The sequence below is a fragment of the Galeopterus variegatus genome, unplaced genomic scaffold (genome assembly GCF_000696425.1).
Source record: "Galeopterus variegatus unplaced genomic scaffold, G_variegatus-3.0.2 Scaffold1476, whole genome shotgun sequence".
Taxonomy (NCBI): domain Eukaryota; kingdom Metazoa; phylum Chordata; class Mammalia; order Dermoptera; family Cynocephalidae; genus Galeopterus; species Galeopterus variegatus.
In genome coordinates, this window is record NW_007727587.1 from 154,254 (window position 1) to 172,796 (window position 18,543).

Here is an 18,543-nt window from a genome sequence, read left to right on the forward strand (position 1 = left end):
CCTGCAGGTAGCCACTTTAAAGTAAATTTATGATTTATGCTTTCACTCTAAGGATAAACAAACAAAAACATAAATATGTGTGTATGTGTGTATTTAAATATATGTATAACAAATGTAATCTATGTATGTGTGTGTGTATGTACGTATTTGTATCCTCTTCCATTTCTTAGATAGAGTGGCATTCTATACACACTTGTCTCCCCTTACTGTTTTCACTTAACATTATGTACCACTTCCATACTAGTACTGTGTCAGCAATTCACACTGACCATGATCTGTAATGTGTCAGTGCGCCCAGAAAGAGCCCTTCAGTGGGAGACTGAAAACTTGCATTTTCTCCAAATGACAATTAAACTCACATGTTTAAACCCACCTCACCCTCCCAGGTCTCCACAGGAGTGAGCAAAGGAATATAAATGATTTCTGGCCAACATTTTGGGTCATTTGTGTCTATCCTGTCTTCCAGCAGCAAAATCAAGCTGTGTCCCTCTTCAGGTTGCTTGTGACCCATAGTTAAACATTATTCATCATAGTGAGTATTAATGGATTCACTAAAACTTGCATCTTGTCTAAGGACTCTGGGCTCTGAGCATGAAAATAGCTGTAACTTTCTGGGTGCCCACTACCTCTCCGGGTCTGTGCCTGATGCTGTGCATACCAGATCTCATTTATTTCTCACAAATACCCTGTAGAATGGGTGTTCTTATTGTCATTTTACTGTTCCAGGGGCACCAAGAAATTGCTAAATCTGGAACTTGGCTTCTCTGTGCTTCTCTCACCAGATTATGGTGAACAGAAAAACGTCTTTACTGTTTCCCCCACCTGAAACACAGCTCTGACAGCAGGAGAGAAGACTGTAGGCAGAACACATGGGTCCTGCTGATCGATTGTTAATAAAACTATTTTCCTGTTTGCCTCAGCCTCTTCTCTCCTCTCTTCTCATAACCGTTTGTCCCTCTTTGAAAACATTTTTCACCCTGACTTATAATGAATTCTGTCTGTGTTTGTTTCTTAAATTATAATTAGCAAATTGTCTTCTCAAAGATGCTCAGTGAATTGGGGCTGAGTTGAACAAGAGCCTAGACTAATTTACCAGCCTGTGGTGTAGCCTGGAACTAGGTAACCTGATACATATTAAACCTCAAATCTCCTTAGCTTTGCTTTGCGTTCCTTTGACCTTTCATTATGTCTCATTATAACAGACTTCTTACCCTGCTGGGTTTAGCTTTGTGGTAATTTTGTTTGCCACTGTTTATGGCAATTAAGTGACTTAAGATGCCTCATTGCCTCAATGGCATTTAGAGGCAGAAATGAGTAACCAGGGAGGATATACGAGTATATGTGTATTTGTGTGTGCATGCATAAAAAGGGTACTTCGAAAAATTGGCAGAAAAAATAGAACTAAAAGATAATACAAACCTTTCCATGAACTTTTTGAAGACCCCTCATATATCTCTCATATTGCCACAGTTCATCTGATCTTTCAACATAGTTCAAATAAACAGGACTACTGATTTTCCACCAGTGAAAATCTTTACAGGCATGAGAATAAATTCAGCTGATCTTCAAACCTGTTTACACATTGCCAGACTGATTTGGGCAAATTTCTCATTGAACACTTTAGCTTTTAAAATTTTTAAATTATTTTTCTAAATACTGCATAGAGATACTTTCTTTCTTTCCTTTTTTTGGAGGGGATAGCTTAGAACACAATGATAATTCATCAGCCCCTTCAAAGTTGCAGTCCTCAAAGATAGCATCCAATGTGCACTGAAAGGAAAAGATATCCTACAAAAAAAGGAGCAAGGGATGCCACCAAGGAAGCAGTGTTAAAGTCTCTCTTTCCACTACTCTCTGTCTAAGACAGGTCTCCTAAAGAGCCCAAACAGCTGCGGAAGGTCTTCATCAGAGGGCTGAGCTTTGAAACAGTCCATGAGAGTCTCAGGAGCCATTTAAGCGTTGGGGAGTGCTCACGGACTATGTGGTACTAGGAGACCCACACCAAGCGCTCCGGGGACTTTGGGTTTGTCACCTATGCTACTGTGGAGGAGGGGGATGCAGCCATGAATGCAAGGCCACACAAGGTGGATGGAAGAGTTGTGGAACCAAAGATGGCTGTCTCAAGAGAGGATTCTCCAAGATCAGGTGCCCACTTAACTGTGAAAAAGACCTTTGTTGCTGTTATTAAAGAAGACACTGAAGAACATCACCTAAGAGATTATTTTGCACAGTATGGGGAAATCGAAGTGATTGAAATCATGACTGACTGAGGCAGTGGCAAGAAGAGGGACTTTGCTTTTGTAACTTTCGATGACCATGACTCTGTGGATAAGACTGTCATTCAGAAATACTGTACCGTGAAAGGCCACAACTGTAAAGTAAGGAAAGCCCTGTTGAAGCAAAAAATGACTTCATCCAGCCAAAGAGGTCGAAGTGGTTGTAGAAACTTTGGTGGTGGTCATGGAGGAGGTTTTGGTGGGAATGACAAATTTGGTTGTAGAGGAAATTTCAGTGGTTGTGGTGGCTTTGGTGGCAGCCATGGTGGTGGTGGTGGATATGGTGACAGTGGGGATGGCTATAATAGATTTGGTAATGACGGAAGCAATTTTGGAGTTGGGGTAATCTCCAATAATTTTGGCAATTAAAACAATCAATCTTCAAGGGCCGGCCCATGGCTCACTTGGGAGAGTGTGGTGCCAATAGCACCAAGGCCATGGGTTCGGATCCCTATATAGGGATGGCTGGTTAGCTCACTTAAGTGAGCGTGGTGCTGACAACACCAAGCCAAGGGTTAAGACCCCTTACCGGTCATCTTTTTAGAAAATAAAAAACAAACAAACAAAAAAACCAATCAGTCTTCAAATTTTGGACCTATGAAGGGAGGAAACTTTGGAGGCAGAAGCTCTGGCCCCTGTGGTGGGAGAGGCCAATACTTTGCCAAATCATGAAACCAAGGTGGCTATGGCAGTGGCAGGAGGTCCTAATTAACTGCCAGGAAACAGGAAAGCTTGGCAGAAGAGAAGAGCCAGAGAAATGACAGGGAAGTTACAGGTTACAACAGATTTGTGAACTCAGCCAAGCACATTGGTAACAGGGCCCAGCTGCTACAAAGAAAACATGTTTTACACAATACTCATGTGTATGGGCCAAAAACTCACGGACTGTATTTGTGATTAATTGTATAACAGGTTATTTAAGTTTCTGTTCTGTGGAAGGTGTAAAGCATTCCAACAAAGGGTTTTAATGCCGTTTTTTTTTTTTTTGCATCCATGCTGTTGATTGCTAAATGTAATAGTTTGATCAAATAATGAATAGGGGCCAGCCCGTGGCTCACTTGGGAGAGTATGGTGCTGATAATACCTAAGGCCCCGGGTTCAGATCCCTATATAGGAATGGCCGGTTTGCTCACTTGGAAGAGAGTGGTGCTGACAACACCAAGTCAAGGGTTAAAATCCCCTTACCGGTCATCTTTGGAAAAAAAAAAAAAAAGAATGAGTGTGTTCTTTTTTTATTTTTTTTTTTAAAAGATGACCGGGCTGACCCGCACGCTGCTCATCTTCTTCGACCTAGCCTGGAGGCTGCGCATCAACTTCCCCTACCTCTACATCGTGGCTTCCATGATGCTGAACGTGCGCTTGCAGGTGGGTGAACCGCGCCTGCCTAGCCCCTGAGCTCTCCGACCCTCCCCGAGTGCCAGACGGCCCAGAGCGACCTGTCCCACCTCGCCCAGCAGGGTGCAGATGCCGGCAATAGCTGCCATTGGTTGGATGCCGAGTGTATGCCAAGCACTGTGCATTTTCCCATGCAACCCCACGTGAGAAAAAACCACTGAGGTGGTATCCCCGTCCTGCAAACGAGGCACAGGGGGCAGGTCCCACAGCGGGAATTGGGGGGGGGGTTCCGAGGAGATGGCACGGGCTGGAAAGGGCTCTGAAGAGGACGTTTTGCCCTGAAAATTACAAATTGTTGGGTTCCAGTGGTGAGTTTATGGGTGAATTTTCTGGCTCCCAAACTTTGCGAAGCCTTTTTGTATTATACTTCAAGCTTAAGGTGGATTTAAGTTAATGGTGTTTTCGTCGGTGTAATTTATTTATCTTGGCTGGAGGTAGAAGTGAGGTGGGGGTGAAGATGAGGGAAAATGAGATGGCAGAGACGTAAAAGGTTTCAGAGGCACAGAACAATCCGGGTGTGAAATAATAGTGCTCACACACACACCAGCACCCTGGAGACCAACTTTGCTATAAAAATGACTGATATTACTACATCTCCTGAATTACAGATGCGTTTTTCTACTGCAAGGGAAATTTGTCGATTTGAGAATCCTTTCTCAAAGAATGATGGCCAAATACTGAGTTCTTCTTGGATTTGTTTTCCTCTGGGTCCCTACCCTCATGGAGCTTATAGTCTGACAGTGCAAAATGAGCCAGTCTGAGCAGTAGTAGTACTATGCAGTGGTGAGACATCGCGTGTTTTTCCTTTTTTGCCTCTGGTTTGGTGGTATCAGTGTGTGTGTATATTAAGGTTTTTGGTGCCTGACATAAGTGATGGTAGGCGACCTGAAACCAAAAGGCAACTGTTGATGAAAATTGTGTTAAGGCAAGTCAAGATGAACCTTTCTCTCTTTTAAGGTCCAAGTTGAGATTCTTTTATGTGAGCACTGGCATGTGGCATCTTTAAATGGTACCAGACCAGAGGAGTAGAAAACACTTATCTTTCCAGAAGGTGGTATAAATGAGTAAAGGGTGCTGAGTGAGGGAGCTGTGGTAAACGAAAAAGCCTGTGCTCTAGCCAGTTACCTCCCCGTGGAAATGTGAGCTCGGTGTTTGCCAGATCTAGTTACCTCCAAGAGGAATCAGAAATCTTGATTGTTAGATATCACATTAAGTCAGATTATTTAAAAAAAAACTTCGTGGGCGAAACAGAAAGCAGGCAATTTGACCCCCATCCTCCCACTTTGGAGCCTCTTTTCTAGAGTTACATATAATTTGTAGTCATTTATAAAATCACAAGGACGACTGAAAGAGAAAACCTACTACATAAGGCTGTTATGTTGAAAATTATCATGTTTTGTACCATTTAAAAAAATCACCCCTCTCACATACCCACTTCTTTATTTATGACCACCTCTGTAGTGCAAGCTGCTGTAATCATTCACCTGGACTGTTGTAGTATCCTCCATGTACTATCCACTGAGCAGTTAGAGAAGTGTTTTAAAAACAAAAATCAGATCGTGTCATTCCTAAAACAAAAAACTGCACAGTGTGCAGGTCACATGTTTTTGCCCTGTAGATCTGGCTTCTGCTCACCTCATTAACATTTCACCTGGCTTGCACCTTGCTCTCTATACTTGCTCCAAGCCCCTTCCTGCCCCTGGGCATTTGCACAGGCTGTTTTTTTCACCTTGACTGCTCTTCCCTTGTTCTTTGAATGCTGGTACATTCTCATTTCAGAGAGGACTTTTGTGATCACCATATCTACATGATCTTGCACCTGCTTTCTTCATTGCAGGAGTGCTGAAGGCTCATTTGTTTCATAAGCAATAAAGAGTAAAGGACTCCATTTCCAATATGATGCTTTGGGTTTCCAGGTCACTCATTTGTGTGTAGAGCGGTAAGAGAATCTCTGGAAAGGTTATTCAAATATAAATTTTATAACAAGGAGTCTGCACTGTAACAATTGAGGGTAAGTACATTTTGGAGGGGGGAAATTGAATCTATAATAAGAGTGGTATGGGCAGTCAGGAGAGCTAGATGCACCAGTTCCAAAAGCCCATAAAGGGTGACTTGATGGGCTTGATATCAAATGGTAGTCCAGGTATAGCACAGCTTTTGAGAATCCGGGGAGCTGAAAGTGGGCTCGTAGTTCAGGTGCAAGTGAGTGGGGGGTGGGGGTGGGTGCACAGACAAGGTAGTCACCAGTTATCTTGGCGAAGGGCCTTCTAAGAATGGCATGAAGATTTTAGGCTTGATCTTAGGCTTGACCAAGTGCAACAAGCAGCCATTTCACATCCTGGGGGTAGGTGGTTAGGTGTCTTTCTTATGTACTGTGATATTTACATCCACTATTTTAAACTCCCCTGGAGGTTTAGAGTTTTGATTTGTGAAAAACCACCTAATTTGAGGGTTTAATTATTCTGGCCTTCTGGTAAAGGGAAATGCACCAGGAAATAGAATCTGAGTAAGTGGGACAGCCACAGCTTGCTGCATTTTTTTTTTTTCTTTCTTTCTTAGAACACACTGTATCCATCCTTTTTGTTGCAGGAGTGCTGGAATCTGTTTCACAAGTAATAAGACATAAAGGACTCCATTTTCCACATGTTTACTTAGGACCCCCAAATCTCTCATTTGTAGGTCAGTGAAGCATCTTGAAGAGGTTAATACCTCTTTAGTATGAAAGATGATTAAATGAGAAAATAGATGCAAAAGGGCTTTGTACACTGAAAAGGGTTATGATTTAAAAATACTTTTTTTTTTTTTTTGTCTTTTTTCCGTGTCCAGCAACGGATCGCAACCCTCAGTGTTGCCCCCGTACCGGACTGGGGACCAGCAACGGGATCGCAAGCCTCGGCGTTGCTCCCGCGCCTCGCTCAGCCAGTGAGCGGGAGCCGGTCTGTATGTGGGATCCGAACCCTCGGACGGGAGCGCCACCGCACTTCGTTTTTTTCACCTTGACTGCTCTTCCCTTGTTCTTTGAATGCTGGTACATTCTCATTTCAGAGAGGACTTTTGTGATCACCATATCTACATGATCTTGCACCTGCTTTCTTCATTGCAGGAGTGCTGAAGGCTCATTTGTTTCATAAGCAATAAAGAGTAAAGGACTCCATTTCCAATATGATGCTTTGGGTTTCCAGGTCACTCATTTGTGTGTAGAGCGGTAAGAGAATCTCTGGAAAGGTTATTCAAATATAAATTTTATAACAAGGAGTCTGCACTGTAACAATTGAGGGTAAGTACATTTTGGAGGGGGGAAATTGAATCTATAATAAGAGTGGTATGGGCAGTCAGGAGAGCTAGATGCACCAGTTCCAAAAGCCCATAAAGGGTGACTTGATGGGCTTGATATCAAATGGTAGTCCAGGTATAGCACAGCTTTTGAGAATCCGGGGAGCTGAAAGTGGGCTCGTAGTTCAGGTGCAAGTGAGTGGGGGGTGGGGGTGGGTGCACAGACAAGGTAGTCACCAGTTATCTTGGCGAAGGGCCTTCTAAGAATGGCATGAAGATTTTAGGCTTGATCTTAGGCTTGACCAAGTGCAACAAGCAGCCATTTCACATCCTGGGGGTTGGTGGTTAGGTGTCTTTCTTATGTACTGTGATATTTACATCCACTATTTTAAACTCCCCTGGAGGTTTAGAGTTTTGATTTGTGAAAAACCACCTAATTTGAGGGTTTAATTATTCTGGCCTTCTGGTAAAGGGAAATGCACCAGGAAATAGAATCTGAGTAAGTGGGACAGCCACAGCTTGCTGCATTTTTTTTTTTTCTTTCTTTCTTAGAACACACTGTATCCATCCTTTTTGTTGCAGGAGTGCTGGAATCTGTTTCACAAGTAATAAGACATAAAGGACTCCATTTTCCACATGTTTACTTAGGACCCCCAAATCTCTCATTTGTAGGTCAGTGAAGCATCTTGAAGAGGTTAATACCTCTTTAGTATGAAAGATGATTAAATGAGAAAATAGATGCAAAAGGGCTTTGTACACTGAAAAGGGTTATGATTTAAAAATACTTTTTTTTTTTTTTGTCTTTTTTCCGTGTCCAGCAACGGATCGCAACCCTCAGTGTTGCCCCCGTACCGGACTGGGGACCAGCAACGGGATCGCAAGCCTCGGCGTTGCTCCCGCGCCTCACTCAGCCAGTGAGCGGGAGCCGGTCTGTATGTGGGATCCGAACCCTCGGACGGGAGCGCCACCGCGCTTCCCAAGCGGCGCACTATCCAGTGCGCCACCAGGCCGGCCCTAAAAATACTTTTTGCAAGCAAACCTTAATCTCCAAAAGTTACTAGCATCCTGCTTTATTTATACAGAATCTGAAATACATGGCAGTAAAAAAACGAGAATCCATAACAAATACTAAATAGGAAAAGCAAGATAAAAGATGGTACTGTGAACCTGCTATAATTTAACATGTCATGTCTACAACTTTTCAGTTATATGGCCTGTGGGAAGAATCAAATATCTTAGTCCCAGGTCACCTAGATTCTTTTTTATTTTTTTGGCAGCTGGCCGGTAAGGGTATCTAAACCTTTGACCTTGGTGTTATTAGCACCATGCTCTCCCAAGTGAGCTAACTGGCCAACTCACCTAGATTCTTATAATCGCTAAAAGAGAAAGTCTAAAAAAAGAAAACAGAAAAGAAGATATCTCGAAGGTTGATGATAGTTGTCAAGTCAAGCAGTGTCGTTGTTTTACCTGGCACCTGTACACTGCACAACCCTGTGCTGACCAGGCCTGCGAACTTTTCTGAGGCTGCTGCCTCCTTCCTCATTCTGTGTTCCTAAGTGCTCTTTTTTAGTCTTCTCCCTCTGAATGACTTTCTAAATCCATATCTCCATGTTTCAGTGTTCACTTATCATTTGGAAATCTTCATTCATTCATCCCAAGCAAGTAAAAAGAGTTCAAGAATGCAGGGGCTTTGCAGGGAACTGACTGTCATTCTTTTTTTTGGCAGGCTGACTAGTGCAGGGGTCCAAACCCATGATCTTGGTGTTATAAGGCTACACTCTAACCAATGAGATAACTGGCCAGCCCTTGGCTGCCATTCTTAATAGAGCAGTCAGAGTGGGCCTTACTGAGAAGGTGATACTCGAGCAAAACCTTTGAGGAAGTGAGGGCTTTAGCCACAGGGGTGTCTGGGTTGGAAGAGTGCTGAGTTTCGGGCAGAGGGAACAGCTAGGGCAAGCATAGTGTGTTCCAGGAACAGCTGGAGGCTAGTGGGGCTGGAGCAGTCAGCAAGGACTAAGGTGGTAGAAGATTTGGACTGACAAGTTTAAGGGCAGCATCGTCGTTGTCTTGAAGGCATTGAAAGGACTTTGGCTTTGACTCTGATTGAAATGACCTTACTTATGTCCGATCAATTAAAAAAAGTCATAAAGAGGGCCGGCCCGTGGCTCACTCGGTAGAGTGCGGTGCTGATAACACCAAGGCCACGGGTTCGGATCCTATATAGGGATGGCCGGTTTGCTCACTAGCTGAGCGTGGTGCTGACAACACCAAGCCAAGGGTTGAGATCCCCTTACCGGTCATCTTTATAAAAAATAAATAAATGAATAAAAAATAAAAAGAAAAAATTAAACATGTTCTATTTCTACTCACCCCACCACATTCTAAAAGGTCATGAAGTGACTCTAAGGAGTGACAAGGGGCATGACACATCCTTTGTGGAAAAAAAAAATTACGGTCTTTAGTTTTTAATTTTTTTCTGATTACAAAAGGGAGACCTCATTTGCTTGGTCTTTGGAGACCACGAAGTATGATGTCTAAGAACAAACACTTAGAGAGATTCATCGCATTTGGACATCTCACTACAAAAAAGAACCCATCAGTTAGTTTAGAACTACTCAAGATACTGGAGCAGATTTTTTAAATTAAAAAACAGTGGTCATTTCAAAGGGAGCGTTGTTCCCAGTTTTTGGCTATTATGAATAATGCTACTATAAACATTTGTGTATGAGTTTCGTGTTGACATATGTTTTCATTTCTCTTGAATATATACCTAGGAGTGGAATTGCTGAGTTGTATGTAGCTTTATCTTTAGCCATTTCAAAAGGATCACTGTAAGAGTTGAGGGTAGAAGCAGGGAGACTCTTACAGTAATCTGGGTGAGAAATGATGGTGGTTCGGAGTGGTAGTGGTGGAGGTGGTTGCATTGTGGATATTTCTGTATTTTGGTGTTATAGCCAACAAGACCTCCCTTCCTGGAAGGACAAGGCAGAGTGTGACAGAAAGACCTATTTGCTTTTCTTTTTTCTGTGAACTGTTCATATTCTTTGCCCCTTTTTCTGTTGGGTTGTTGGTCTTTTTCTTAATTTCTTGGAGTTTAAGTCTGTTAAATAAGAGTTGAAAATTTTTTTTCTAGCTTATGTTTTGACTTCTCTATGGTATGTTTTTACCGTACTGAAGTTTATTTTTATGTAGTAAAAGCTTAACAATCTTTTCTGGCTTTTGGGTTTTGTCATTGTTAGAAAGGCCTTCCCAACTCTAAGGATATAAGGAATGCACGTATGTTTTATTCTGATACTGTTTTTTTATTTTTTACCTTTAAATATGATGCATTTAAAGTTTATCCTAGTATATTGTGGGTGATATGGGTCCAAATTGACCTTTCTCCAAACAATATTGCACTGAAAAACCTTGTGCACATGGTATTTTTGTCCTTTTATATTGTTTCACTAGAAAGGAAGCTTTAAGAAGACAGTTCTTTTTGTCTGCTTGGTATGCTATCCTAGTACCAGTACCTAGAACAGCGCCTAACTTAGGGTAGGGGTTCAATGAATGTTTGCTCATTGAATGTGGCAAAATTCCTAAGAGTAGAATCCTGAACCAAAGATGATAAGCATTTGTAATTTTCAAAGTTACTGTCAACTTGCCCTCCATTGGGGCAGCTCCACTGTACACCTCACCACCAATGCAGGGAGTGCCTTGGGTGGTCTCCATTTGCTCTTCAGCCCACTCTAGCCTGGGCTGCAGCCTCTGCCCCTCCACTGAAATGTACTTGTCTGTGTTGAGGCCATTTCCATGTTGCCAGGTCCAGAGGTCACTTCTCTGTCCTCCACTTTACCGGATCTCTCAGCAGCTTTCTGTCATTCATTCCCTGAAACACTCTCGATGATGATATTCATAGTAATAGCTGCTGTTTATCAGATACCCATGGGATGCTAGTCAGAGAAGATGGTGGTGCTTTTCAGCATGTATGATTCATCCTGAGTAGCACAGCCAGCCTCTGCACACCCTCCTCAGCTCGTGAGCACACCTTTGAGCATCCAGGTGACCCAAAGAAAGAAAGAGGGTGGTGGCTAGAGAGATGTACACATCTGGCTTTGTAAGGGCGGGTGTGTTTTAGATGTTCTGAGTGATTAGTAGCAGGACTAAGTGATGTTAGTGTGTTCCCTGTGGTTATGATTCAGCTTAATTTAGAAATGATGGGCTCATTCCTATTTCTCATTCTCGAAGCTGTATAGAAATTTGGGGGGATTGTTTCAGCCTCCTCCCCCATCTGATTGTTTTAGCCACAAGCACAGTGATATTAAGATATACGAGTGTTCACACCTCAAGGCTGGCTGAAGCCAGATTATCTTGGAGCGTGTGTGGATCCATTGTAAGGTGCAGGATCCTGCTCCAGGCCCACTGTAGCTCTGCTTGTTTAGCTGTGTCTTCTCCTGTCCCCTTTGGGACTAGCCTTGCCAGCTTGCCTTCAGAAGCATTGGGGCCAGGATATTTTTAGTTTACAAAGCAGTGGTACTCAGGACTGGTAGGTCCCAGAGGCCATTAATAGCTTGGGTTAGGGAAGATAAGGGGACAGAAATCTACAGAAATGTACGAGGGCAGCAGCTGCCTAATTGGGTCAGGCCTATTGTCACTCAGCAGGTCAGCTGCCTCTAACAGAGGCAGGGATTTGTGTGGAAGATGATTTCTTCTGTCTGCACTGAGGACTATGGGCATACCTGGGCAATCTCGTTTCCCTGAGCATGTCACCCCCTCTGTCCTGCACAGTTTGATTTTCAGCTTTTGTCATCTTTAATGGAGGGTCGGGGAGGTATAAGTTCAAGAACTTACTCCCAGCACTGCACTTAATTTTTCCTGAATCATGCTTTCTGAAATATCAAAATAGACTCCTTCCCTTATTCTGGTGGTCTCAGTTTTGGTGGATAAGTTTGTTTGCCGTAATTTATACTGTTTATTATTTTGTAGACTTAATGTGGGGGTGGAGGGTGAGGAGGCCTGGGCCAAAGAGAGTTCATTGCATATACACCCATGCAGACTTTACTTGGTACACTATAGTCCTAGTTTAGTGAGAATAAACTACAAAAAAGTAATTCACAGATGACTATTAAATATGTGTAGGAATTATTTGGGAGTTATTTCAGGCTCTCAAAATATAAGTACTATATGTAACAGTCTAAAATGAGAATAAGTTAGTTGAGGGCTCTGAGCCAAAATGTATTCGGTAACTTATTTAACTATTTTGGTAAGATAATTAAATACATAGTTTTTTTTTTTACTGAATTTACCAAAGAACTAGAAGAACTTTGGTGAACAATTTATTTTATCATGATAAAATACATAATTACTTAATAATTAAATATATTAATGGCACCTTATTTAAAATATGTTAACACAATTCTGGAAATATTTCATCTTTCTGAACATTAATAAATCCTGTACAAGGACATAATTTTTTTTTTCCTTTTTGTCTTTTTTTCGTGACTGGTAACGGGATCGCAACCCTCGGTGTCACGCCCGTACCGCGACCGGCAACGGGATCGCAACCCTCAGTGTCGCGCCCGCATTGCGCTCAACCAGTGAGCGGACCGGTCTCTATATGGGATCCGAACCCTCGGCGGGAGCTCTGCCGCGCTCCTGAGCGCCGCACTCTACCGAGTGTGCCACTGGGCCGGCCCAAGGACATAATAAAAGTGGTTAGAAGCTAATTTTCCTGAGAGCTGTCCCATATTAAATGACCTGTTTTTCTTAAGAATTTTTTTAAAAGCCCTATTTTAATATGTATTAAAAATATAGGAATACTTCCATTTTAGGAGAATGTTCATTCTTAATACATTTCATCAGCAAAGTAAATATAAGTTTTGAAATAATATGCTCTGGGGAGAGAATCAAGATGGCGAAATAGATGGTCCCCAGTGTCACCCTCTCCCACAATCCACCAATTTACAACTATTAAAAGCAACGACTGCCAAGCTGGGGCTGCTAGAGCTTGGGGGAAGAGGAGGAGAGACCTATGGAGTTCATGAAGGTGGGAGAAGCTGTGATGAGAGAAGGGACTTCCATTTCAAAGCTGGCCCTAGTGAGAACACGGAGCAAGAGCTAGTGAAAATCACAGCTGTGCCCTTTGTGTGAAGTTGCTTGGAGGCTGCAGGGGAGAGGAGGGCCTTGGTGACTCAGGCCAACAAGACCACTGATAGGGTTCCCGTGAACCCATATATGAGTGAGGGACCTCAGACAACTGAAAAAAGTAGCCACTCAGAGGGTGTGAGTCATCGCAAGGGACATGCATACAGCCTACCCTGTAGGAAGTGTTTGGAGTGTGGGAGGTAGGGGAGATGGGCCCACTGGGGAAACGTTGGGGCACAGCATGGACAGTTGTTAACCCCCTCCATCAGCATAGGACCACTCAGTGGAGACGGGTCAGGAATATGGAACTACAGGGGTGCAGTTTGCTGAAAAGACTCAGGCCCAGACCAGAGTTTCTACACAACCCAGGTATATCATCCTCACAAGACCCAGAAGTACTTGAAAGGTCAACAATTAAAACCTGAGCTGCACAAAAAGCATTCACCAGGGAATCAGCAGCAAAGTAGCAATTTAGCTCAACCACAGGGCTCAAGTGCTGGTCCCCACAGGAAGTTTCCCCATTTTATTTTATTTAATTTATTTATTTTAAAAAAGATGACGGGTAAGGGGATCTTAACCCTTGACTTGGTGTTGTCAGCACCACGCTCTCCCAAGTGAGCTAACTGGCCATCCCTATATAGGGATCTGAACCTGCGGCCTTGTTGTTACCAGCACCACACTCTCCCAAGTGAGCCACAGGCCAGCCCCGAGTTGCCCCATTTTAAAAGTAAGTACAGGACAACAAATTAGTTCTGGTGCAGAGTTTAAGTGATGTGAGTAGCTAATAATCCAACACAGAAGTGAAAGAAAACACAAAACACCCGCAGATCAGAGACAAAGTTCTGACCAGAAAAGGTCTAACACCACCAAAGAACACCTATAAAATCTGAAAGAGCCGGAAGCCCCCCAGTCTTCTGAGCTAGGGTAAGGGAAGCCTCAGGGCCTTAGCCACACACCCCAGTGATGACTGAGCTGCCACCAGAAGCCCCTGGGCTCCCTAACCGGGGTGGGGTGGGGTGGGGTATGAAGGCCTCAGCCATGTCCCCCTGGCATCCACACTCAGCCCAATGACAGCCAAGCTGCCGCAGAAGCCCCTGGGATCTTGAGTTGGGGTGGGAAGGCTGAGGGCCTCAGCTATGCCCCCCCGACATCTGTATCTAACCCAGTGATGACCAATGCACTGCCAGAAGTCCCGCCGGCCCACGAGTAGGGTGGGGGTGCCAAGGGCTTCAGCCATCGCCCTCAACTTTCACATCCAGCCCAGTGACAATCACCGCTGGAAAACCCCCAGACTCCCATAATAAGTAAATAAATTAAAAGACAAACAAAAAAAGAAATAATATGCTCTGGAAAGTTAAGTTGAGAGAAGTTAAGTTGCAGGGGTGCAGTTTGCTGAAAAGACTCAGACCCAGACCAGAGTTTCCACACAACCCAGGTATATCATCCTCACAAGACCCAGAAGTACTTGAAAGGTCAACAATTAAAACCTGAGCTGCACAAAAAGCATTCACCAGGGAATCAGCAGCAAAGCAGCAATTTAGCTCAACCACAGGGCTCAAGTGCTGGTCCCCACAGGAAGTTTCCCCATTTTATTTTATTTAATTTATTTATTTTTAAAAAGATGACGGGTAAGGGGATCTTAACCCTTGACTTGGTGTTGTCAGCACCACGCTCTCCCAAGTGAGCTAACTGGCCATCCCTATATAGGGATCTGAACCTGCGGCCTTGTTGTTACCAGCACCACACTCTCCCAAGTGAGCCACAGGCCAGCCCCGAGTTGCCCCATTTTAAAAGTAAGTACAGGACAACAAATTAGTTCTGGTGCAGAGTTTAAGTGATGTGAGTACAGGGGTGCAGTTTGCTGAAAAGACTCAGGCCCAGACCAGAGTTTCTACACAACCCAGGTATATCATCCTCACAAGACCCAGAAGTACTTGAAAGGTCAACAATTAAAACCTGAGCTGCACAAAAAGCATTCACCAGGGAATCAGCAGCAAAGCAGCAATTTAGCTCAACCACAGGGCTCAAGTGCTGGTCCCCACAGGAAGTTTCCCCATTTTATTTTATTTAATTTATTTATTTTAAAAAAGATGACGGGTAAGGGGATCTTAACCCTTGACTTGGTGTTGTCAGCACCACGCTCTCCCAAGTGAGCTAACTGGCCATCCCTATATAGGGATCTGAACCTGCGGCCTTGTTGTTACCAGCACCACACTCTCCCAAGTGAGCCACAGGCCAGCCCCGAGTTGCCCCATTTTAAAAGTAAGTACAGGACAACAAATTAGTTCTGGTGCAGAGTTTAAGTGATGTGAGTAGCTAATAATCCAACACAGAAGTGAAAGAAAACACAAAACACCCGCAGATCAGAGACAAAGTTCTGACCAGAAAAGGTCTAACACCACCAAAGAACACCTATAAAATCTGAAAGAGCCGGAAGCCCCCCAGTCTTCTGAGCTAGGGTAAGGGAAGCCTCAGGGCCTTAGCCACACACCCCAGTGATGACTGAGCTGCCACCAGAAGCCCCTGGGCTCCCTAACCGGGGTGGGGTGGGGTGGGGTATGAAGGCCTCAGCCATGTCCCCCTGGCATCCACACTCAGCCCAATGACAGCCAAGCTGCCGCAGAAGCCCCTGGGATCTTGAGTTGGGGTGGGAAGGCTGAGGGCCTCAGCTATGCCCCCCCGACATCTGTATCTAACCCAGTGATGACCAATGCACTGCCAGAAGTCCCGCCGGCCCACGAGTAGGGTGGGGGTGCCAAGGGCTTCAGCCATCGCCCTCAACTTTCACATCCAGCCCAGTGACAATCACCGCTGGAAAACCCCCAGACTCCCATAATAAGTAAATAAATTAAAAGACAAACAAAAAAAGAAATAATATGCTCTGGAAAGTTAAGTTGAGAGAAGTTAAGTTTCACTTGATGAACTTTGTAAGCATTGTTGTTGTTGTTGTTTTTTAAAGATGACCGATAAGGGGATCTTAGCCCTTGACTTGGTGTTGTCAGCACCACGCTCTCCCAAGTGAGCTAACTGGCCATCCCTATATAGGGATCCAAACCTGTGGCCTTGGTATTATCAGCACCACACTCCCAGTGGGCCACGGGCCGGCCCTGTTATTTATTTTTTATTTTTGGCTATAAAACAAGTCTTAATACGTTTAAAAAGACTAAGATCATAGAAAATTTGTTCTCTGACCACAAAAACAGAAGGAAATTTAGAAAATTCACAAATGTGTGGAAATTAAGCAACACTCTCCTAAATAAACAATGGGTAAAAAGAAAAATCACAGGGAAATTAGTACTTAGATAAAAATCAAAGTGCAACGTCTCAAAATTTATAGGATGCAGGGCTCATGCGGTGCTTAGAGGAAAATTTATCCTTGTAAACACCTAGATTACAAGTAAGAAAAATCTCAAATCAGTAATGTAAACTTCTACCTTAAGAAAATAGAAAAAGAACAAATCAAACCAAAAATATAAGTAGGAAATAACAAAGATTACTTCAGAAATATATGAAATAGGGAATTAAAAAACAATAGAGAAAGCCAACAAAACCAAATTTGATTCTTTAAAAAGATCGACAAAATTTGTAAACCTTTAGCTAGATTGACCAAGAAAAAAAGACTGAAATTACTAAAATAAAAGCAGGGGCATTATTACATTGTCATTACGGTTTTATGTGGTGGTAAGATTTACTTCCTTATTCTCATGTGCATTTTTGTTCTACCTATAGATTTTGTTCTTTCTTGTGTATTTGTGGTAGTGATTATTGTTTTTCGGATTCCAAATTCAGGACTTTCTTGATGATTTCTGTAGGGCTGGTCATGTGATGGTGAACTCCCACAGTTTTTCTTTGTCTAGAAAACACACTATTTCTCCCTTATTTCTGAAGGATAACCTTGCTGGGTATAAGTATTCTTGGCTGGCAGTTTTTTTCTTTTAGTATTTTGAATGTATTATCCCATTTTCTTTCTTCTGTTGAGAAGTCTGCTGTTAGTCTGATGGGCTTCCTTTGTAGGTGATTTGACACTTTTCTCTTGCAGCAACTTTTAAGATTCTCTCTTTGTCTTTGAGCTTTGCCAGTTTGACTGTAATGTGTCTTGGAGAGGATCTTTTTGGGTTGAATCTGTTTGGGGATCTTTGAGCCTCCTGGATCTTAAGGTCAATGTCTCTCCCTATACCTGATAAGTTTTCTGTTATTTCATTGAATAGGTTTTTCATGACTTTTCCTTTATGTCACTCCCTATACCTGATAAGTTTTCTGTTATTTCATTGAATAGGTTTTTCATGACTTTTCCTTTTTCTTCCCTTTCTGAAACACCTATGATTCAAATGTTTGTGTGCCTAAGGTTGTCTGCTAGCTCTCTTAGATTTTCTTCATTTTTTAAAATACTTTTTTCTTCTTTTTTTTGGTCTGACTGGGTTATTTCTAAAAGACTGTCTTTAAGATCAGAAATTCTTCTGCTTATTCTAGCCTGCTGCTTAAGCTGTCAGTTGTGTTTTTTATTTTGTTGAGTGAACCTTTCAGTTCCATGAGTTTTGCTACATTCTTTTTTAAGGTATTAATCTTTTTGTAAATTTCATCCTTCATATCCTGGATTTTTTTTCTCATTTCATTGTGTTGTCTGAGTCTTCCTGTTTCTCAGTGAGTTTCTTGAAGATTTGTTGCTTGGCATTCCTTTTCAGTCATTTAAAGGGTTTCCTTGTCTATAGGGTCTGGTATTTAGGAATTACTGTATTCATTTGATGGTGTCATATTTTCTTTGTTTTTTGTATTTCTATGTTGATGTCTGGTCATCTGGTAGAGCAGTTGCTTCTTCCATTACTCTGGAGTGGGCTTTGAGGAGGGAGACATCCTCTTTTTTTGGTCTTTGCTGCTGACTCTACTTGTGTCATTGCAGTTGAGTGGTGGGCCACCTGCACGATGGTTGTGGCTACTGCTGTGGCATTAAGCTGCTTTTGTGGCAGCTGTGGCTATTGCTATGGTTGTGGTGGGCCACCTGCATGGAAGTGGTGTTTTTGGCATGCTTTGTTTCTTGCCTGCTTCTAGGAGGGAGATGCTGCCCTTGGCTCCTGCCTCAGGATCCCAGGTGTGCTCTGTTTCTTGCCTGCTTCTGGGCAGTTGGGGCAGCCCTTGGCTTCTGCCAAAGAGATTATTCTTGATCACTTAAAAAGGCTGTTCTCTTTAGGTTTATACATGCAGCAAGAGTGTTGATTAACCATCTAGGCCGCCTTGAGTTTGCTTTTGCAATCTAGAGCCATACAGTATTGAACAGCTGCTAGGGTTGCAAAAAAGCTGTCCAGAAGATTTCATGAAGAATCTCTAATTGGACTTTTAAAAGCTTCTATTATTTGTTAATCTGAGGGTGGGGAAACATTTCCACCATATTTTTACCTGCAATACCTATAAGTCTAGGTGGATTCTTTTTTTTTTTTTTTTCCTTTTTGTCTTTTTTCGTGACCGGTAACGGGATCGCAAC

At 42.9% G+C, this 18,543-nt stretch overlaps 1 protein-coding gene and 1 pseudogene across 1 annotated transcript in view; both read left to right on the forward strand.

The window, feature by feature from the left end:
* Positions 1 to 224: 224 nt before the first annotated feature.
* On the forward strand, positions 225 to 2,948 carry LOC103594087 (annotated as a pseudogene).
* A 579-nt stretch (positions 2,949 to 3,527) lies between these two features.
* Positions 3,528 to 18,543, forward strand: part of LOC103594088 (uncharacterized protein MGC39606-like) — an 18,421-nt gene continuing 3,405 nt past the window's right edge. Inside the window, exon 1 of the mRNA XM_008577279.1 lies at positions 3,528 to 3,641. Coding sequence (XP_008575501.1) covers positions 3,528 to 3,641 — 114 coding nt within the window. The remainder of the gene's footprint in view (positions 3,642 to 18,543) is intronic.